Source organism: Danaus plexippus, chromosome Z, assembly GCF_018135715.1.
Source record: "Danaus plexippus chromosome Z, MEX_DaPlex, whole genome shotgun sequence".
NCBI lineage: Eukaryota > Metazoa > Arthropoda > Insecta > Lepidoptera > Nymphalidae > Danaus > Danaus plexippus.
Window position 1 is genome coordinate 9,052,735 of NC_083559.1, and position 22,957 is coordinate 9,075,691.

Below are 22,957 nucleotides of genomic sequence, written 5' to 3' on the forward strand. Positions count from 1 at the left end.
TAAAAGTTAAAAGTGAAATTGTAATTTACAATAAAAACATACTTTAAAAACAATATTGCTCTTTTATTTTATGTTATATTATATTGTGGAAATATAGCGTAAGAGTAACGCCACTATCAGTAATTCACCTTCTTATCGTTTATTTATGTACCTTGTTGCTGTAATAATGATGCTAAATTACTATGAGTAGCTGCAAAATGAGGAAATACTTGTAACGCTCTCATATATAGTCTAGTGGCTTCTTCAATTTTTCCTTGTTCTCTCTTAACATTTCCAAGATTATTTAAAGTATCGACGTGTGACGGGCAGAGATACAAAGCTTTGTTATAACATTCTTCAGCTTCTTCAACAAGACCTTTTTCTTTTAGTGCATTAGCAAGATTGCAATACGCATCGGGAAAGTTAGGGTGTAGTTCAATAGCTTGTCGGTAAGTATCAATAGCTAAATCTATGAAGCCTTGTTTATAGTAGAGGCAAGCCAGGTTTCCGTGTATAATACCATTGTTTGGAGTCAATTTTAGACAATGAAAATATACGGCAATGGCCCTGAAAAAATAAACATATTTAATATAGGTCGATGATTTAAGGTGCCTGTTGTAGTAAGTTTATCAGTTTTTAAATTTTTACAGCCCAGTCGATTTCATTTCACCTTGAGTTACTAAAAGCATGACGAGATTGTGTATAAAAAATTGATTTAAGTTATTATTTATTTTGTTCAAAATCAATAAAGTTTTATTTTATTTTATTAAAGATTAAAACAAATAGCTCTAGGCCAAACAAATAATACAAATTTATGTACATACGAAAAGAAATGGTCCGTTTTGCCAATTTTCATAAACATTTAAAAAGTTGTGACATAAAGAAATGTTATGTATCGGAACTTTTATCAAAAGAAAATCCTAACTCAATATTAAAATGCATTATAGCTTTCTCTTTTATAAATGTTCTATTGGTTATTAGATTCAGAAAATACTTTATTAACATTACTAATTTATTGCATAATTACAGTGACAAGGAAATGTTTAAAAAATAAAAAATATATAGGAGATATCTAACAACGAGATTAGAAATATAACTGAAAGTTCTTAGGAATATTTTTACCATGTTCATTGAAACTTATATAAAATTATACGTATTTATTATGTCATAATTATATGTATTAATTATATTATAAGTGTTCATATTACATACAACTTTTGAAACTCTCGGCCGCTATCTAGAATCCATCTTGAGTCCATAACCATCTTTTTGCCTTTTTCCCGTCTTTGTCGTCTTACCCATCAATATAAATTACTCCTATTTAATAACATTATGACTTACTAAATAACTAACACTTAACTTAGTTTTTGTTAAAGTATTAATCTCATGAGACTAGGAAATAAAGGATTCGAAATGGGACCAAGTGTTTTGGCACACGTATGTTCAGAAGTTCAGAGCCATAAATCAATATCTTTTACTCCAGACCTTGAAATATGTAGACTTAAGAATACCTATCACCTACATGATCAACAGAAGTTCAAGACATACAACAGGGAGATTGTTTCATTGCGGAATTCAGTAAGTTTTAACAGAATGGATCGAGTCTGAACAGGAAACTCACATCAATCTGAAGGCTTTCTACTTTGACTACCTATAACCTGGCATGTATAAAATGAAAAAAGTCTCGTGATTAAAAATCAGTAAATCATAAATTATCAAACTCAGGTCAACTAGTGCAATACCTAGATCATTTCAATTGTCGTTTGGGTCTTATGGTAATAACCATGTTAATTCATAAATCAATAGCTTAAATTTTTACTCATTAAAATAATAATGCATCATAAATAATAATTATGAAATTAACCTACAGACTATAGGCATCCTGGACATAAATTGAAGGTATGAAGCAACGCTTCTGTTAGTTTGTTCTCTCCTTAAAGTTCGTTACATCGCTTTTTAAAGAATTGTTTCATAAATGTTACTTTATAAAGAAAGTGACTTCATCTTTTGCCAAGCTTTTCATTTTAAAACTGACATTTCAAATCATTATTAACCTGAATAGAGATTGAAAAAAAATGCATTTCAATGTTTGAAAACCTTTTTTTTTATTAAAAGGATAATAAATAGTTATTAGTTCAGATAGTCGAGAAGTAAAAACAGCTTCTAAAACTATTTTTGGTGGATTGGAAAAGTTGTTTGTAAAAGGTACTGGTATCGAATCATAACCAGTCTCAGCTAGATCAGCTGTAGTCTTACTTAATTTAGTAGAATACTTTCCTTTACGTCAAATACTTTAAAACCAGAAATCAGTTATTGCAAAATGATTAACACCTATTACGATTACCTTTTCAGATTACCAGGAGAAATTAATTAATTATAATTCACTAAGTTCAAATGCATTTAATTTGAATTATATACTTGCAGTTTCTTTTCGTTAGTAAAAAAGTGACAACAATGCTATAAAAAACAAGAGACTACAAAAATATCAGTCAAGATTGATTCCCGATATTGACACCAAACAAATTAGAGTATTGTCGTCATATAAAACTTTCTTTATAAATTTCTAAATATTTTGAGAATCCAGAATAAGTGTTATTGAACAAAATGATTTTTTCAGTGAAGAATATCCATGAGTTGTGTATTATGTAAATCTCAATGTCCAGAAAGTGGTGCTACCTATAAATTACGAGTATATAGAGAGGTAAGATGATTGTTTTTGGTAAACTCACAAAAATGTTACATGGTTTGAGATCGATTCTTGATATAAATGAAAAAAAAACATGTAGGTTTTATGATGTAACTCACTTTATAACATTTAAAATATGAAAAGTCTTAACAACAAAATATACAATGTTAACTAAGTGTAACTATTAAATAATAAAGCAAAACACTTAATTTTAAGTTTATCGTTATTAGGGCTTCTTTGGCAATAAAAAATAAATTATTTTATAAAAATAAATTTCCTTAACATAACTATTTTTTTTTTTTTTTGTAAAATCCCCAAGATATTCATAATCATTTAATGATTATACTTGCATGCATGAGGCCATTTATCGTATAGCGATGTGCCAAAAATGCCATATATCATTTAGAAAAAAGCTGACACTCTTACACTTCTGGACCGATAATGACTAAATATCAATTGACCAACATAGCCTAAAATCAGATCAAGGCAACTGGCTTTCAAATGAAAAAAATCCGCATTTAAATCCTTTGATCTATTTAGCCTAAGATGCCACAGACACACACGCACACACACAGACATCAACGCTAAACTATAGCATCCCTTTTTTCTGTCCGGGGTTAATAGCAGTAAGAGAATTGTCAATCTAAAATTTATTAAAAAAAATGCATCATGACTTCTAATCACCAATATTTAATGTTAATTGGAAATGAAAAAACACGAAAATGATTTTTCGTAACTTGCTCTGTTGGCTTATATTAAATTTATTCATTATAAAGAATTCTATATTCCATTATGTTCGTATCTTGAAAGAGTTTCTCTAAATCATTATTATTGTATTCTTTTATGATTCATTAAATTTTTACTCTATCTATATAATATATTTAAAAGGGCTACTACACAATTTAAAAGTACCTTTTAATTTTATTTCTGAACCAATCCACGCATCCGTTCGTGATAGATGCTGCTTGGGACATTCGTGGTGGTGAGATATTGATGACGGTATACACAACCACACATTGGTAATCCATAGCACGGACATATCCTCGGATGCTAGCGTCGCAACTAACGGCGCGAGCGCACTGAAGACGCGTCATACGACGCGGCTGATCGGCGTGCCAGAAACTACGCAAGTCGTGACCTTCGCACGTTTAACTCAAAACCGCGGGATTGGGACATTTGGTTCGCTGATATTAGATATTACGACAAATATTAATTCAATATTTTTCCTTTTCAAAATCTATAATAATATTTAATTCGTCACAATGATGATACCACACAAATTTTTCCCATTGCTTTATGTTAAAGATACAATTCTGTTTCTTGATTTACTTCGAGAACAATATAAACAAATTTTAGTAACATACTTCTATATAATGAGGTCGCATATAAAGAGACTGAAAACAGCTGCTGTAACTTTTAAAATTACGTACGCTTAAAATACTTAAAATTCAGAGAAGATTTAATGGTTACGATTGTTATGCACAACACCACATTATTTTCCAATTATAACAATGAACAAAGTAATGTTTAATATACAATAAACCTTTTAAAAAGTCATTATTTAGACCAAACTAATTAAAAACACGTCGTAGAATGGGGATCTACGAAATCTTAAAACAGTCATAAAATGGTTACGTGTATAAAAGTATGAATTTGCAATAGCGCCATATTGATTAGACGCGGCGCGGCGTTATGACGCGACGGGCGCTCGACGCGACTGCGGGCTTTCCCGCGGGAAGATGACGTACACCGAGCCTTTTCCGTCTCCTATGGATCTTAAGACATTAGATATAAGACCTATTATATTTCCCTATACATTACACAACATCTTATCATTTTATTTTATTTTATACTTTAAATAGAAAATAAGTGAAAAGTCACCTAAAACTCGTTCAATCTTTTGTTTTTAAAATAAGTTACGAAAAGTGTAATCTGTTTAGTTAGTATATTTAAATGTCAGTGTTCAAAATTATTAGATGCTAAAATCAACTAGAATTTATGAATTAAAAGATTTTGTAATTTAATTAAAACCAATTTAAAAACTGATTCTCTTTACAGTGAATTCGAATGAACTAATGCCTTTTCTCTAGTGGGTCGCTTACTTAAAAAGTTAATAGACATTTGTCAACCTCTTTCTTTTTTTATTTTTCTTATATGAAGAACGAGTCTTAATTAAATTAGGCAGAATTAACAAACAATCGAAGTGACATCGTGAATAACATTTAACACCTTTAATTTTCTCATAGCAAGATAGGTAATACATGGTGTAGAGAAGTAACCAGATACACATTTGTAAAATATGTTTTGGATGTTAAAATTTAATTATATTACCTATGTTAATAAGAAATTATAAAATATAATCATTTTAACTCCTGTACCAATAAAATGGAAAGTTCAAAAACCTAACAACAATATGAAATTATTAAGTTCACGAAGTAATTTGAAAAGGTCAAAAAAAAATACTACTATGAAAAGTTCTAATAAGTCTACTTGTGATCAAAGTAAATTTTTGACCTTATAGGCCTAAGTATTGTCTTACAAAACAAAAGACATTGAAAACAAATTTTGAAAGAAGAGTGGCTACTACTTACATCATTCTTTTTACTGTACATTTACAACTTCTTATCGGTTAGTGCATTAGCTACGAATTTCCAAGCTCCCCCTTTATTTGTCGCTGATACCATTATTATCTTATGTGATCTCATAGTTTCCGTATTATTTCATGAACTTCCTAAGAACCTCCTCTCGTCCTTTTTGGCAATTAGTAATAATTCGGCCAAAATATACATATGAAACTCTCCAAGTTTTGTTGTCTCTCCATGTTTAAAGAGTAATACAAAACGCCTTTAACAATATATTATTTAAAGAATATGCATACGAAGGAAATAATTTTTTTAAATATTAAATACATAAAATAGGTTACAAGTTTAAATCTAACCCTTTCAATATTTATGATGTCTATAACAATTTACAGACTCCTAAAATTTTTGACGGTCATTCATATCACACATTTGCAAACCAATAAAAATATATTAGAATAAGAAAAAACCATGTTTTTTTTTTCAAAGCCATTTGATTTATATTGTTGGTAACGAGACTAAACATTATTTACAGGTTTTTGGGCGGAAAATCAGAGAGCAGTTCTACTACGGACCCAGTATGATAGTATGACCCAGTATAGAACGTACTAAAGATATTTAGCAAAACAGTAATAAAACTGGATTTAACCCGCAACCACTTACTATACCACCTTTACTCATTGTCCAACGTATTTCAAGGAAAATAAACACTATAATTAATAATTATGTCTACATATCAACACGGTCTCCACTTCACGTTAACTATATTTTTAAATTGTTTTAATTACATCTACAGTTTAAATACCAATTTCTTTAAAAGAGTGATTAACTGTTGGTTACTTATTCCAGGTTCCAGAAGTGCTTGAATTTGTCCAAAAATTTAATCTCCCACAAAGTATGAGCTGAAACAATTAATTTCATTGTTATCCACACTATTTGACATATAACCGTATATCTTAAACATGTAGAATTAAATCTTTTTTTCTAATTTTGCGGTCTGTTAGGGAAATTTTCACCACTAATAGTAAATAAGAAATGTTAAATAAACTATGTTTATTTAATTTTAAAACATAAATAATAAAAATTACAATGTTTCTCTTAAATTACGAAGTTCGAAAACTTTATCAGTTTTTTAATACGAAAACTAATGTAAATAGTGTATCCATATCTATAAATATATTATTACTACATATTATAAAACAAAGTCCCGCGCCGCGTCTTTCTGTCTATCCTGTTCGCGATAAACAAATAAAACTACTACACGAATTATCAAGCGGTTTTCATAACTCGTTAGCGGAATTCTTGAGGAAAGTTTTAGTATATTATTTGTTAAGATTTTGTATTGATTTTTATGTACATTAACGATATTTATGAAGATGTCGGGGAAAAATTTGCCGTCTGTCATCTTTTAACGAAAACGCTGCCTTAAGCCTTTAAGATATAACAAAATCATGTATCGTGGAATTGTGTATCTTATATAGGTCTACAGAAAAATCCGCGTTGACATATATCTACTTCTTAAGGATAACATATTATATCCCTTTTGCTACTTTTAAAAATTGGCATCCATGAAGCGTTTATAGGAAAGCTAAATAAATAACTTCGTGTTCAAACCAACGTCAATATCTGTAAATTACTTTTTGAATTATTTAATTCGGACGTATCATTTGAAAGTTATCATAAGTTTAATAATTCTCAAAATTAAATCCGCAAGATTGCTCACTCAGTCGCTTCATATGAGGCGGTGGCTGACCTTTACCCAGCACCGTCTTACCTACCTGTTTCTTTACCTAATAAGCCAAACGACAATAATTCAAGACTGACGACTTTGTTTTCTCTGCTTATTTAATTAGACACTTCACTACCTAGTTTTCTGATAATTATTTGTGCATCTTTATTTATTGTAAATCGTTTGAAACTTTTTAATCGCATTTCTTTTTCATACTATTTTCTTCATTAAATTCAATTCTTCTGTAAATTTTTATGTCAGTTTTGTTCCGTGTCTTCGTTTCGTAGAAAACAGATCAAATTAAATGCATCCTTAATTAGTCAGGCAATAAAGTGTAATTCTTCAGAGGTTGTTAATCCCTACTACATATGCATATTTTATATTGAGAAACATATATATATTACTGGATTATATAAGAATGCCTAGGTTAAAATCCAATTTAGGACGCAATTTGTCTTCTGCCAAAAGAGTTCGTTTGATACGAAGTAACGAAAGTGATCAACAGAGAAATGTTCGTTTATCATTGGATCGTGAAAACCATGTTTCTCAAAAAGCACGAAAATCATCTGAAAACCATCTGGAGTGGGGAAACTACGACTAACAACGCTTGTCAAAATTTTATTTTATTTCACTAACCCAGCATTGCAGGATTTATTGTTGTAATAGATACAAAGTGATATCCATAACTTACATGTCGGCCAAAAGTTTGAGACCACTTGTAAAAATCTTCTTCACCAACAAAATATTTCAAAAGTGCATATGATAAATAGCTGTTTTGAATGCCTACATATTCTATTGTTATTAAACTACTAATTATTGTCATTATTTTTGTATGTTTATAAGTTATGATGCTATAAAGGTGTATTGTTACAAAACATTAATGAGTGCCGCGCAGGGACCAGGTGGTAGAGTCATTGTAATATTTTATAGAGCTGGTCATTACTAATAATTTTGGTTTTGTTTCAAGTTAAAAGAAATTCAGGATTATTTTAGCATTCTAAAACATAATTTTTACCTGAGTTTTTATAAAGTTAAATCTTGATTAGTCTGAGCTCGTCACTGTTAAAGTAAAGATATTAATATGGGTAAAGTGCGCGAAATTAGCAGTGAAACTCGTTGTGCGATAGTTGTTTTACACAACGAAGGCAAATCTGAACGTGCGATTGCCTCTCAACTTAAGTTGTCGAAGACTTGTGTTCATAACACAATAGCCCGATACAAGGAGACTGGCAGTTATCGAGATCGTTTGCGATCGGGAAGGCCGAGAGCTACCACTTCTAGCGAGCATAAATTTATTGTCGTTACCACCCAGCGGAATAGACGCCTAACAGCACCACAAATCCGCGCAGAAGTGAACAATTCCCGATCTAAACCTGTGTCACTGACTACAGTAAAAAGACGATTGAGAGATGCTAACTTATTTGGCCGCGTTGCCGTTCGAAAACCACTATTTAGGCCACAAAACAAAAAGAAACGGATGCAGTGGGCCCTTACACATCGGGACTGGACTGAAGAAGACTTTAAAAAAGTTCTTTGGACAGATGAATCCAAATTTGAAATATTTGGATCTAATAGACGAATTTTCGTTCGACGTAGCGCCGAGGAAAAGATGATGCCAGACTGTGTGGTGCCAACCGTCAAACATGGTGGTGGTTACATTATGGTCTGGGGATGCTTTTCGAGCTATGGAACCGGAGATTTGGTACAAGTCGAAGGAATTATGAAAAAGGAGCAGTATAAACGAATACTACAACAAAATGCCGTTCCGTCTGGTGTAAGATTAATTGAAAATAGTTTTTTTTTTTCCAACAAGATAATGATCCTAAACGTAGTTCAAAATTATGCAGGGGTTATTTAGAAGATAAAGAAACAGAAGGGGTGTTAAAAAACATGATGTGACACCCTCAGAGCCCGGATCTCAACCCGAACGAGCTTTTGTGGGAAGAGTTTGATAGAAATGTGCGCAGTTGTTACCCCTCCTCGCAAGAAGACATGTGGAAGACTTTACAAGAAAGCTGGAACAATATTTCACAAGAGACAATCGACAAATTGATTGGTCGTATGCCAAGACTAGTGAAAAAAGTAATAAAATACAAGGGAGGGTTTTTTGATGAAAAGTCTGTTTAAACATTAACTGCATTTTAATGTAAATTATTATTTTTTCTTCTTGAGGTATGTGTAGGAAGTATGTATAAGTATAAAACCTAATTATTAATTAAACCTCTTGCTTCGTATTCTCATTGAGTTTTATTTCATTTTTATTCTTTGATGAGGGTGGTCTCAAACTTTTAGCCGGCAGTATATATAAACTGTGTCCATTAAATAAAATTATTAAAGAATTTATAGTGGTGCCCCCAAAATTTGATACTTTTTTGTGCAAGAGTTCTAAAGCTTATTAACTGCAGAGAATAAAACGATATTCAAGACATCCATACAAGGCATTTATTAATTCTGTAATCAGCAACTTAGGCCAATATTTAAAAAAAAATCAATATCGAATATTAAAAAGGAAAGCAGAGTCAGTAACGTTACACTTTACACAATAATCATATTTATCCATAAAATGGCGTTAATCAGGTATTAATAATTTCCTTCTTATTTATTTAATCGTATAATACTTTAGGCACGTTCATTTCATATTAATATTAGGTAATATTGAAGATCAACTTAACTATTGGAAACTTTTGAAAATTCTCTTTAAGCTACATAGAATTGAAGTACTCAAGTGCCGCAAGGTATACTCAGAACTTGACAGCCAGACTGATTGTTTATTGAGCGTGATTGAATTTTTTGATTTTGAAGTAAGTTTTGATACTCAACGAGAAGTTATGAGGAAATAGAAAAAGTGAAAATCTTGGTGAAAATGACTAGGTTGGTCTAAAAGAGGACAACGCTCCAACCTAGCTAGCAGGGTGCTGCGAAAAAAATGTAAGCGGTAATCTTTAAACATGTTCGTGTTCGGGCTTACAGCGTTTATAGTCGATCTTTCAACATTGCGAAACACAATTTGTAGCCTCGTCTAGCAGAAACTGTTGTCGAAAAATCCAACAAAGGCCGCTGGTGCTTCTTTGAAAAATGTATTGAAGACTGGGATAGCTTTTAAATAAAAACTGGTCGCTATTTCATGTAAACTACTATTTGTAAATAAAAGAAACTATTCGTAATAAACGAGATAAACGATATTAACGTCTCACTTTACACAAAAAAAAAAATATTTTACTCCTTTGATATTCCTAAGACACATTATGTTAATCGTGAGACTATGAAAATAAAAATATGAAATATAGACTCAAACAATATTCCTGGAAAAAAAATGACCAAAACAAGAATGATGAGATATTCAAAATTTCAATGTTAAAGATAAATTTAGAACTAGACGGTGTCGTTGCCAACGTTCAAACGAGTGACAGATACGTAGGTAGTTATAATTGAAACAGAGGCATTGCCAAGGACGGGCTCGAGACGTAATGATATCGAATGTATATAACTTTTTCTCCTACATGAATGATGCATTCAACTTATTCTTAATCTATAGTAATATTTCTTTTATATTTATTTAACCTAGAATCCCCTTTCTATAATAATTTCTGACTTGCATCATTTCAGTATTTTGGACTCTATAGTTATGCTTATATAGTATTTCTAATGTAGTCGGTAAGATAATTTTGATAAATTAAAAAAAAAAATACGATTTATCTCGGCCTTCCAAAATTTTAACACAGGGCACAGACTTGACAGTAGATATAAATTTTAATGACCTAAATCCATGCATCCGTTTTGATTACAAAATAATAAATATTTTGGCATTGTGCCCGATGCCAACCGGAACCACGGGGCATTTTCTGTTTATATAAAGCTTACACAAACTCTTTACTATTAAGAATAGATTATTTATTACCTATAGGATCTTATTAAACTTCTATATAGTTAACATCAACCAATTCAGTAAAAAAAAGTCTTAGCTTGGAGTACTTTTCACTCTGAGTTATAAAAATTTAAATTCACTTTTAGATCAATTCTCTAGAAATATTTGGATAGTCTTGTTAGAAAAACTAATGTAGGTACCCAACGTGATATCAGGGAAGCCCAGAGAAGAATTTTTATTAATAAATATGCGTAATTGAAAAACGAATATAAATAGTGTTGTTGTATTGATACCAGGTAAGTCGAATCTCTAATCGAACTCTCTAGTCGAACTCCACAATATGACTGCATTATTCGAAGTGGGGCTAACTGCAGTTTCTTATCTAGTCATATTATAAACCTTTCTAATATATATCATTTAACCTCAGAATAACAGACGACCAGTATCCCCGGATTGCAACAATTCACGATTTGCGCTCCCTCCTGGGTTGCATTGAATTGATCAGTAAGTAATATGTGTTCGATAGTTTATCTTGGAGCCCAAATCTACCAATCGCCAACGACTATGTTACAAGACCTTGCTCAGACTATTTTAAGAACCATAGGTCCTTTCTACTTCTTAGAGAGATTTATAATCAAGCTTCGAGCTTAAACAGATTAGATCGTATTTTGAAGTCATGTCATATGATTTTTGCATAGCTTGCCCGTAAGGTCGCAGAACCCTTTTTTGGGACAAATATTTTTCTAGTTACGAAATCTCACCATTTTCTGTAACTAAATAAGATATCGATTTTATATTAACATCTGTTAAGTTAGAGATAAGTTTGAAGTCTGCAATTATAACAGGACTTTAAAAACATTTAAGGACAATTCGAATGTTATTTATAAAACAGTACTAGTATGATTTAAAAATTATGTTTTTTTTTTAAAGATAACAATTTTTTGAAATATAAAGGAAGTCAAACTTTAAAAGAGGTCAACAAAGGTAGTAGACCAGGGTTCAATTAGTACTCGAGATGTTTCAGATATGTGGTACCCTGGCGAGTATAGTAATATTGTAAAAATTATAAACTAGGGTGGACAAAAAAGACCCAGGATATAAAACTGATAGATCAGCACTGGAAACAGAGGTGCAATAAAAACTATAGTTCTTGTCGCCTCCAAAATGTGGTACTGATTGGGTACAGCTAGGGTATAAATTTCATATTTTATTTTAAGTTTGCTTACCTACATTTACTAAATCACCATAAGCTATTTACCATTGTCTAAAAGGACTTTCAGGGAGGTTATATATTTAAACGATAATGTCCTCCTCTCGTATTGAAATAAAATTTTAGAACGGAGTTTCTATCAGACCTCTGCTTTCCACAATTTCTTGATACCGTACACACTTCATTTATAAGCACATATGAGTAACTTTACTTTTGCTATTTCCCTAGTAACCAATTTAGGTAAAACTCTAAATTAAAACCAAAACAAATAAAAATTACATCTTCAAAACTTCTCCGCGTAGAAACAAGCTTTTAATGTTATTTGCACTGCAAGAAATTAATAAAGCAGATATAATGTATACATTTGTTTTTAGAATTATATTAGCATTTTTAAATTAGGGTATCGCAATAAAACATCTATAGCATGAATATTCATATAATACAATGAACCAACTTTTACTATATCTAACACAATCATATGATGTAATAGGGAAGCCTTTCAAAAGGTAATCTTTACTTTGGAAAGAATAGTAAAATTTTAAATATACATAGAGTTGACATGAATTTTCCATCAATTTTAATCATTAAAGAGTATATAAATGCCGTAAGAATATTAGTCATAATACTTTAAATACATTTGAAATCTTTAACACTTTATGTTATTTTTAATTAACAAATATATATGCACGTATGATTTTAAACTATATATAAATACGTTTCAACAATAACACCAATATAGCATAGTTTAACATAGAAGCTACATTAGTGTAATAAATACTTTGTGATATACGAGTTATTTAAAGAACTTATGCTGTTTCTTCTGGTTTGGGAGATAGACCGCGTTCTGAATTTGGCGAACTACCTCCGGATAAGCTTTGAGGACTCCTTTCATTTACCTGAATAAAGTAAAAGAAATAATTATTGTAAAAAAATATTGGTCATTCCATAATTTTGTGATTTAATGTAACTAAAGTGAACGGATATTGTTATGGAGGTATTTTAATAAATTTCTAACTATTATCTTATAATTATAGTTATGATTAGAAATCTATTAGGTGGTTATTGCTTACAGACATAGTGAGAAGATAGGAAATATCTTATTTATCTTCTCTATCTTTCACGTTAATCTTGATAAGTTTAGTTACTAGGCAATCTATAAGTCTATATGTTTTAAAATAAAATTGTAATGACTAGGTAAATTTTTAGAGCTAATCTCTGGCCATCTTTTGGTAAGATAAAAATACAATTTTAATTTTCATGGAAAAAAATAAAAAGCCGAAAATAATATTTTATACGCTAAATATAAATAGTGTCGTCAAACTACAAAGAAAGGAGACTTCTAATGGGGTTCTTTTATAATATTAGCAAGTCAAGGTATTATTTTCATAAAAAGACATAACCTTAAACAGTAATGTAAAAAAAAATCTTGAGAAACAGTCTTTATATACAAATAAAAAAAAAATTACTTGTACCGATAATTTGAAGCAAATGTAGTATACAAATTGTGTAAGGTGGATGTTTGAACGAGATTTGTTTGGCACAGTGCCAACCGTTGAAAATTAACATAGCTAAGAAGGCAATCACTCAATATTAAGACAGAGCTCTTTAAACTTCTGATTGCTGTTTACCACAACACATTTACAGTTGAGTGTTAACCTCCCTAATACTACGTGAAAATATAGAGGCAATTTTTTGAATAAAGATGGGAAGGTTCCAGAGACAATGATTGCCGTTCATATCGTGAATTTAGGAGAACATTACAAACTAAAATTGAGCCCAAATAAGAATAAACCAGTAGAAGCTGATATGATAGTGTTGAAATTAAGATTATTTTGTTGTAAAATAAATTTAATCTTCTAATATTCTACAGATATTTGTTAGAATCCAATTATACATGTTTAATGATAGATACTTATTTCAAAATGTCTTCAAAAATGTCTTTGAAAAAGATAATGTGATTCCGAATTATGTAACGGATACGATATAAAAATATAATCAAAACTCGAACTTCTCGGTTTCATTGTATATTATGGTAACTTTGTCCAAAAATTTAAGATTTATAAAAAATAAGGATGGAACAAAGTACTGTTAAATTTAAAAAGGAAACCATGTAAGTTAAATTAAATTTCCAGATATTTTTACTTAGTAATTAAATTTTTATGAAACAAAATATGATTTCTTATTTAAAAATTTGCCAAGTCCTTATTAGTGTCGAAAGAAAAAAAGAATTTATCTAAAAATACCTGTAGTCCAGTATGCAGCATGTTAGCGATAGTTTCAACATCAAGTGTTGAGTCTTGGGCACTTATTTTCTTTATAGCAGATGACACAATACAGATGTCACCTCTTAGCTCCCGTACCAATGCTGTTATTTTCTGGGCATTGCTCAATACCTCTACGCTTTGAGTGTATGGATTGTAACGGACACCAAAGGGGCGCTGGATACTATCCGCAAATGCCCTAAGTCATAAAATAATAGTATTAATTACTTGAAGTTAGAAAAACTTAATGTTTTATACTTAGTAAGTTTAATCTTCATTACCACTTTATATTTTTTATGGCAATTACATAGGTTACAATTGATAACACAATTATTTTTTAATAAGTGAAGCTTTTGATTTCATATAATTATTTTTGAAATTGTTTTCATTTATTTAAAAGTAAACAATTTGACTTTAAATAACAGTTTCAATATTACTAGTTTTATAAGGGATTCAATTATAAAAACAATTGTCAAATGATAAACAAACAATGATTTTATGAGACTGCAGATGTGATGAAAATATATTATGTTGATAAAAATGCGCTCATAAAGCAAAAAGGAAACAAACGGATACTTAAAAAATACATTTAAAAATCATTGTGGTATTGGAAGCAATTTTGACCATATGTATATGTATATCACCATTTACTTGCCTCATTTTTTCCTTGGCTTCCTCAAATGAATCAGTATAGTAGTATGCGTTTTGGTATGAAGTAATAATACATTCTTCATTGACGGTAATATCTGGGTCAAATCGTTTAATCTTTTCGGGGGTTGACAGGGCATGCTGTAGTTCGGCAACGGAGGAAAGAAGCCCCGCACCGTATACTCGATAACTACCATCCAATTGACGACATAAACCGAACTCAACGGTAAAAAAGTAGAGCTGGGGAGTTAATGCATAGTAAAATTTTTAAAAAGTTTATTTAGCATAACGTCCACGAAAAAAAGTCAAGTCAGTAGCTGTTATTGAAAATCTTGAATCGAAATATTCATTTGGTTATAACAGAAAAATACTATTTAGTATTTTAATCGTTTGTCGTCAATAAATATATCGTAAAAAAAAATCTGCTATAAAAAGTTTAGTAATACAATGAAAACAATATACTGATATGAGTTATTAAGAAAAGCCCTCTAAAAATACAAAATTTATCATGGCAGTTAATGTTTACAGCGGTGCGATACTTGTACTATAAATTTAATGTAAACTCAACTTGCTCTCTGTTTTTGTTTAAAATATAATTTCTGCAATATTTCACATACGTTAAGATCAACATATTATTTTTGGGTAGACGTGACGGGAATACGTGTGCTTTAAATTTTTAATGTAACTATTAAAAATAGCGCAACGGTAACTTTTTTTTTTTTATTTCTATGTCTTAGTGCTAATAAATTTTAGTGCTAACAAATGATGCTTAATGATTTACATTAACACTTATCGGAGGTGATTTTTTTTAATTAATTATTAAATTCAAATTTAATAGGGACATGTTTGCCTTCTTATTAATTAATAATAAACAATGTGTGGATTAAAAAATAATTTATCTTTTTCTTACAATCCAGCAATTTCATTGTAATCAACGATCACGTAAAAAAATTTGTTACTTTATTTTGTAAAGATCTAATTTGGAATATCAGATTAATAAAAGGATATAATTATATACAATATATCTTCTATTCAATTGTTAATGAGTTTGTATTCAACAATTTCCTTAATAAATACCTAATAATTTCTTCGAAGTACAATTTGGCTTCAATCCACAAATCTATTATGTGTAAAACGGTAATGTTAACTGTTGCCAATTTTAATATTAATCTCACCGTTGCCAATTTATCAATATCTTCATCAGATGCTCCAAGGGAAGCTAGACCCAGTTCCTGAGAGAACTGCGCAAATGATGGATTTGCCAGTAATGGCATGTGTCCGAGCAACTCGTGACAGCAATCACTGTGACAGTTTAATAGATTTACTTTCAGATTCACACTTTCAAATTTCTCAAAGGATTAAAAATCGACGTATATTATTCTCTTTTAATAACAATTTTGTCCTGTTTGAGTTGTGTTTTAATTCTTTTTCTCATTTTCATAGAAAGATAAAACGAGTTTGGATAGTATAAACAAAAGACTTTAAAATTCAATCAAAAAGTTTAAATGATTCTTTATTTTAAAATACGTTTCCATTCTTTTGTTCATGCATAACTAAATGAACTTTGATTTCTCAGTTGAAATAACTTTCAATGGCAAAGAATTAAGTAAATTTGTGAATTACCCATCACTTTCTCTGAAATACGGAATACCATTTTTTAAGGATTATAACATTTTTATTATAACTTTCTGTTTCTTATTATAACTTTTTTACCAATTCCATTACCGTTTTTTACCCAATTAAAATTTTTTCAACTAATTTCTAAAGAAGTAATTTGCATAAGTCTCATTCTATTTAGTATTAAAACAATGGAAAGACACTCATAACCTACACTTTTGTTTTGGATAGTACTTACGGCTCGGGAGTATAAAACGGGTCTGAAGAATGACGTATATACTGAGTACAATGAAAAACTCTAAAAGCAAGTCCGGAGAGAAAGTCTCGAGGTGATAAATAACCAGCCACAGGACGCAGTTGGAAGCCAGTTTTTCGTTTCAGAAAAGAACTTACGTCCTCCAACTAGAAATTAAATATTTAAAAATATCTGTATTGAAAATTGAAAGTGAAATATATATTTAAATATATATTTTTTTAAAATATATTTTAAGTTTATTATAACAATATAACATTAAAGAATTTTCATGATTAAAAATCTAAAATAGAGACATCTAGAGTAATGAGTTAGAACTATGGCGTTATTACAAGCTGGAAAATATAATGCACCTCACCTATACCCAGAAACTAAATCGTTTAAAATATTTTCGTTAGATGGCAGCTCTGACAAAAGTGTTTATTAAAAAGAAATTATCACGGTTCTGTTGTTGCGTAAGTAATGTTGTTTTTATTTGAAAGTATATCAATTTAAATAAGTGTTAAATATAATCAGGGTCACAAAATAATATGCATATTTTGTAAAGTTCACTATCGAAACCCTATTGTCGATTTTGTTTTTTCAGCATATTCTTTATAATATAGACTGGAAACAGAATAAAAGTTAATGTAAATCTCAATACTTATTTAAAGGAGATCTATAACACTAACAACAACAAACGACTTATTGAAAGAGATTGAACAATTTGAAAAAAACTTTCATGTTCATGTACCTGGGGCAAGTTGTCTTCTCTGTAACCACAGTATTTGACGAGTTGCGGCCAGTTTTCCAAATATTCTGCGCACGCATGTTTCTGATACAATTTATGCAATTCGCTAAATACGACTCCCCTGCAAAATAAAATTTATTTATACCTATATGATATATAATCTAATATATTATATTTATTCTAATATTTTTTACTATCTCGCTCAATTTGTTGCAGTTTTATGTATAATATATTAAGGTATTAAAAAATCTAATATATAAATATTGGAGAAAGAGAGTTTTTTAATATTGAAATTATTTGAACAACTATAATACCGTGCCTATTTTTTTTTTTAATAAGAAGCCAAACAATAACTATTAGTAAAATATTAAGCTATTTTCTTATGTTTTAAAACATCCATCAATTGGAGACAGAATAAAATGTGACAAATAAAAGTATAGGGTTTTTAATAAATGCCAAGATTAAAAAAATAGACAAATAATTGATAGTTAAATTCGATAGACATTCAAAAAGTACTTATCACCTAATGAAACATAGTAATAAGTAAAATTTAGAATTAAACAAATAACATAGAGATTTATTGTTGGTCTTTTTTTAAATGTTCCTTGAAGGTCGGATGGACTTCTTAACTTTGTTGAAATTTAATTTTACTAACATGTTCTTGACCTATATCAACTGACAAAGTTTGATGAAAACAAGAAAACCGTGCTAAGCTTTAATTAGTTTCTAATAACTTTATAGAACGAGACCTAGCAACGTCGGGAAAACAAGCTATTCAGGTAGGCCAGATGTTAGATATGCTATATTTCTTATTTCTAGTGCTAGTGGTTGCATTCATTATTGCCTATCCTACTTGTACAGGTAAGATATCGATTTTTCAAATAAATTTTAGAAGCTTGAGCTTTTCTCGACATGAATTGAATAAAAAAAAACTCAAAATATTTTAGTATGCCTGAAATTTTAATATGATGTTATTTAAGTATCTACAAACCTAAAATAAATTTGCCAAACAATTATTCGATAGCTAAACCTTCAGCCAGACCAATATCAAATTGATGTCATGTGGTATCACTTTGCTTAGTGTAGAAATAGTTCGCTCATAAATTACTGAGAAAAAATTAAATACTATTTAATTAAATATTAAATATATCCACATAGTTTTATAGCTGATCCTTAGTGAAGCCCAAAAAGCCTTATTTTTATTTATTTTGGGCTGGTGATGAAATGGCTCCTATCTTTGAAAAAAAAAATAATATGAACGTTAACAAGTGCTATTCAGGCCGGGCTGAAAATAATAAAGTTGTTAAAACTGTTGACGATTCAGTCTTGCGAAGAACACAAAATTGCCAATTCTCGAACAGTATATCCCGTCAAATATTTTAAAAATAATTCTTGGTAACATGGATCATTTCAATGCATCACAAAAAATCTGGATAAATGTGTGTGTGGGAAATCAAGAGCGAATTGTAAGCGTTCATCAAGTACATGAAATTCAAGGCAATTATTTTAACGATAGCTCTACTGTGCTTTCATGCACTCTGAGGATGCGACTATCCCACCAGTTTTTATCCGAAAAGGTAAGCTTGGATCTGTTAGATCAATCAGAAGAGTATCAATTAGCCTGACAAAATATTATAAAAGATGATGAAGAATTGCTGGATAAGATATTTAAGAGCTTAGAAAATTTAAAACACCCAACATCTTTATCACCTTAAGCTTCCGGCTAGACCACAAATGACTAGAAACATGATTTTATCTGGTTTGTTGTAGAGAAATTACCATCATTAGTTGTCCACATTATTATTAAAGTTAAAAATTAAACATAAGATACTTATAAATTTCTTTGCCAGGATGATTAAATGGTTATTCATTCTTTTACAGATAATAACTTATTACAAGATGATATCAATCCAAAAGACCAAGATGACTGTGAAAATGAAAGCAATGATGAAGATGATGATGATTTGGTAATATCTTGATAGATGGCTTCGTTTTCTGTGATACAATTATGGATTAAAACATATATATTTTATTTATTTTCATACTTGAGACATCACTGTTAATCTTAATTTTTTTATATATCATGTCTTAATTTTGTACAAAAATAAATAGTTATTTTGATACTATATTAACCCAAACATTAAATCAAAGGTATTTAATTCTTGCTCAGCAATTTATTTGACAACAATTTCTAAAACAATCAAATCACTTCACCAAATCCCTGTCTACGTGTCTTTTATATCGGCGATATAAAAGACTAGTGTGTCTTTTATATCGGTCTGGCTGAAGGTTTAACAATCGAATAATTGTTTGACAAATTAATTTTCAGTTTGTAGACACTTAAATAACATCACATTAAATTTACAGACATTTTGAAATATTTAGATTTTTTTTTATAATTCAATTACAAAAATTTTTGGCAGTAAGGAATTCATGTCGCGAAAAGTTCAATAAAAATAGTATAAAATACGAAAAATTTCTTAAATTGTTTTAAAAAATCAACATTTTATCTGTACAAGTAGGATGCCCACTAATTAACGCAAGCACTACCAACAGTTAGAGTGTGTAAGAGATATAGCATATTTAAGGACTGGCCTACCGGAAATTCTTCTTGAAAACGTTGCGAGCTCTTAGACGATAATAAACATTATATGACGTATGAACAGTTCGCGATAGTTCACAACTAAATATTAAAAAATATTAATATTAATTTTAAAATAATTGAATTAAATAATAAATATATATATAATTATTCAACTTAATTTTAATATATTATAATAAAAGCAAAGCTACATCGATATATTAATAAAAAGGGCGATGTAGAATGTTGAAAATTATAAGTTAATTTATACGAACATAAATATAACTCAGATGGATGTGCTCATGCATGAAGTCTATTTTGTGGCTTTTCAAAACAGAATAAATTAAAAACTCACCAGGTTTTAATTTCAACTTCAGTATATTGCACTTTGGGAATTGGCTGTCCGCTGGTTGGTTAAAATAATGGTTAGTAATATTACATTAGAGTTGTAAAAAATACAACCATCACTTTTTAGTTTTCCAAAAAATACAATTATCACGTTTAAACTATTATAATACAAAATTGATGATACACTCATATTTCAACAAACACCAACTTTTGTATCTTTTCCTCATTATCACTTACTATTTATAATTGTTAGCAATCGCAGCAAATTGTTCTCGTCGCTTACGGTAAACTGGATCCTTAAAACCAGGATGATCAGCGTCGAGCTCAGACCCATACATAAGAACATTTTGCGCGCGATCCAAGTCAGAGATTTTTCTTGGAAACCATGGCATCTCACCAAAATCTTAAAAAGTAAGTGTATTTAAAATTACTAAATTATATTCAAATATTATAAGAAATGCTAAGTAAAAGTACCGAAGCTGGCTGCAGCAGACAGAGGTGTTGGTGGTGGAAATTTTTCGTCAGATTGTGCAGCAACTACCTCAAAATCTTGCACTTCACGCTTCAACATTCGCTTCAGCTGTTCCATTCTTCGCGGGTCACATTCTACATCCACCAAGATATCGGACTAAAATGATAAAAAGCGTTAAAAACCCTCTATAAACACATCACATCCTTATTTTAAATTTTGTATTAGTCCCACTTACGGAAGATAATTCCGTCGCTGATTTCCTCGATTCTATATGAATAACATTAACTCCGAGATCTTGAAAAACTGACAAAACTTTTACCAACCCTCCTACTTGGTTTTTTACGGTAAATATCACAGATATGATCTCATCTTGCGCTTGTCTCTGAGTTGCAGAATGAAGATCAGCAAATTTCGGATGATGAGGAGCCTCATTCTTGACTTGCCAATCAGATCCATTTCTGTATAACCACAAACCAAGAAGGCCTTTTCCAGATCCACTCATTTTTGCAAAAAAAATTTTTATATTTAATAAGAATGGAAATAATTAATGATGTAAATTGGATTAATTGAAAGAGGTCCGGAACACGTTACAGCGTTTGGATATCTGCGTCCTGTCTTCGACGGGTCTCGCTTTATAAAGGGAAGAGGAGCGGGTGACTTCCAGGAGGGTGAGTATATTTGATTGCCTGAATCAAGTGTTCAGTGTAACTTGGAAAATCTTTCGCTCTGTTAAGACACGGACACACTTTGATTATATCTAAACTTTATAAATTACTTTTTATAAAGAAATAAAACAGAATAACGTTGACTTCAGATTTCATATATTAAATTGTCGTAATACGCATAGTGTATAGCTAACTATAACTTTAAAAATAATGTATATTTTGCAATACTGATTTCAACAAACAATTTCTGGATATAATAAAAATGAACAAACAAGCTTAGAAATACCTAAATTCCAGTCACATTTTATTGACACTTTTTAATAAAGGCACTTAAAGGTGTAACGCTAACAGTCTAAACCTAGCCTACCCTGCCAAGATAGATATATATCAACTATTCTACCCACTATGGATGTTTAACTCTCGTCACTGTATTTATTACCATTGTTTAGCGAAAAGAGCATTCCCTATCATTCGTTATCAACTCCCTTACTTACTTTGATTTCTAGTTCAGTTATACCTAAAGATAACTACATTATATTGCATTTAACTGTTTACTAACTACAACAGGAAACAAGAACAATTAGTAGAAACTTACTTAAAATAATACAAGATAAAAGGTTTTTTTATCACATCTGTAATAAAATCGAGGAATAAATAAGAGTAATAAAAAAGGGGAACTTTCTTTAATTTAATATATAATTAATAATGAAGTTTGTAAATTACATTTCAAGTAAAACTATGTATCATCTTATACCTATTGTACAAGACATATGAATCATAAATTAACGAGGCATGAACTGAGATAGTGCTACGTCAAGACAGACTTACGAAATTGTTAAACAAGTGACATTTCTAAAATTTTATAAGAAATATACATGTCTATAGTTTTTATACATATAATGTAAATATATTTGATATTATTTTATAAAATATGTCTAATATATAAGCAAAGGAATTGTAATCCTAGATTTCATAAATATAAGTTTTTTGGTATTACAATATTTATTTATGTATAAATAACATATAATTATTTACATATAACTATTATAAGTTTTTAAAAGACATATAATAAATCTGGTAACCTTTAAATATTATACATTTAAGAAGCAAAATAATTAAAAATGAACCTTTTTTAAAAAAATAAACGCGTTAGAATAAAGCTGTAAATTTGAACATATTTTGTCATTGTCAATATGTCAATCAAAACTTTAAGATTAACATACTTGGATTATGATATTTGTTTATTTGTTTTTCTTCAAAAGTAAGAAAATAGTTAAAATTTTCAAATTTTCAACAGGTTAGTTTTGGTAAATTTTCGCAACGGCTTTGTATCA

The 22,957-nt window shown here is 29.8% G+C and overlaps 2 protein-coding genes across 3 annotated transcripts in view; both read right to left on the reverse strand.

The window, feature by feature from the left end:
• The window catches only part of LOC116777611 (UDP-N-acetylglucosamine--peptide N-acetylglucosaminyltransferase 110 kDa subunit-like), a 10,646-nt gene extending 6,353 nt beyond the window's left edge, over positions 1-4,293 (reverse strand). Inside the window, exons 1-2 of one of the 2 annotated variants that reach the window (XM_032671257.2) lie at positions 3,578-4,293; positions 152-546 (exon numbers count right to left, since the gene is read on the reverse strand). In XM_032671257.2, the coding sequence (XP_032527148.1) occupies positions 152-546; positions 3,578-3,759 (577 nt within the window). In that variant the 5' untranslated portion in view covers positions 3,760-4,293. The remainder of the gene's footprint in view (positions 1-151; positions 547-3,577) is intronic. The other variant, XM_032671256.2, reaches the window with a different exon arrangement.
• An 8,177-nt stretch (positions 4,294-12,470) lies between these two features.
• On the reverse strand, positions 12,471-21,638 carry LOC116778029 (tryptophan 5-hydroxylase 1). The gene is made up of 10 exons (XM_032671873.2): positions 21,194-21,638; positions 20,961-21,114; positions 20,724-20,889; positions 20,494-20,544; positions 17,561-17,678; positions 16,813-16,976; positions 16,133-16,259; positions 14,965-15,197; positions 14,292-14,508; positions 12,471-12,944 (listed from the first exon to the last, which is right to left on the reverse strand). The coding sequence occupies exons 1-10, from the start codon at positions 21,458-21,460 to the stop codon at positions 12,855-12,857; spliced, it is 1,587 nt and encodes a 528-aa protein (XP_032527764.1). The 5' UTR covers positions 21,461-21,638; the 3' UTR covers positions 12,471-12,854.
• Between the last annotated feature and the right edge of the window lie 1,319 nt (positions 21,639-22,957).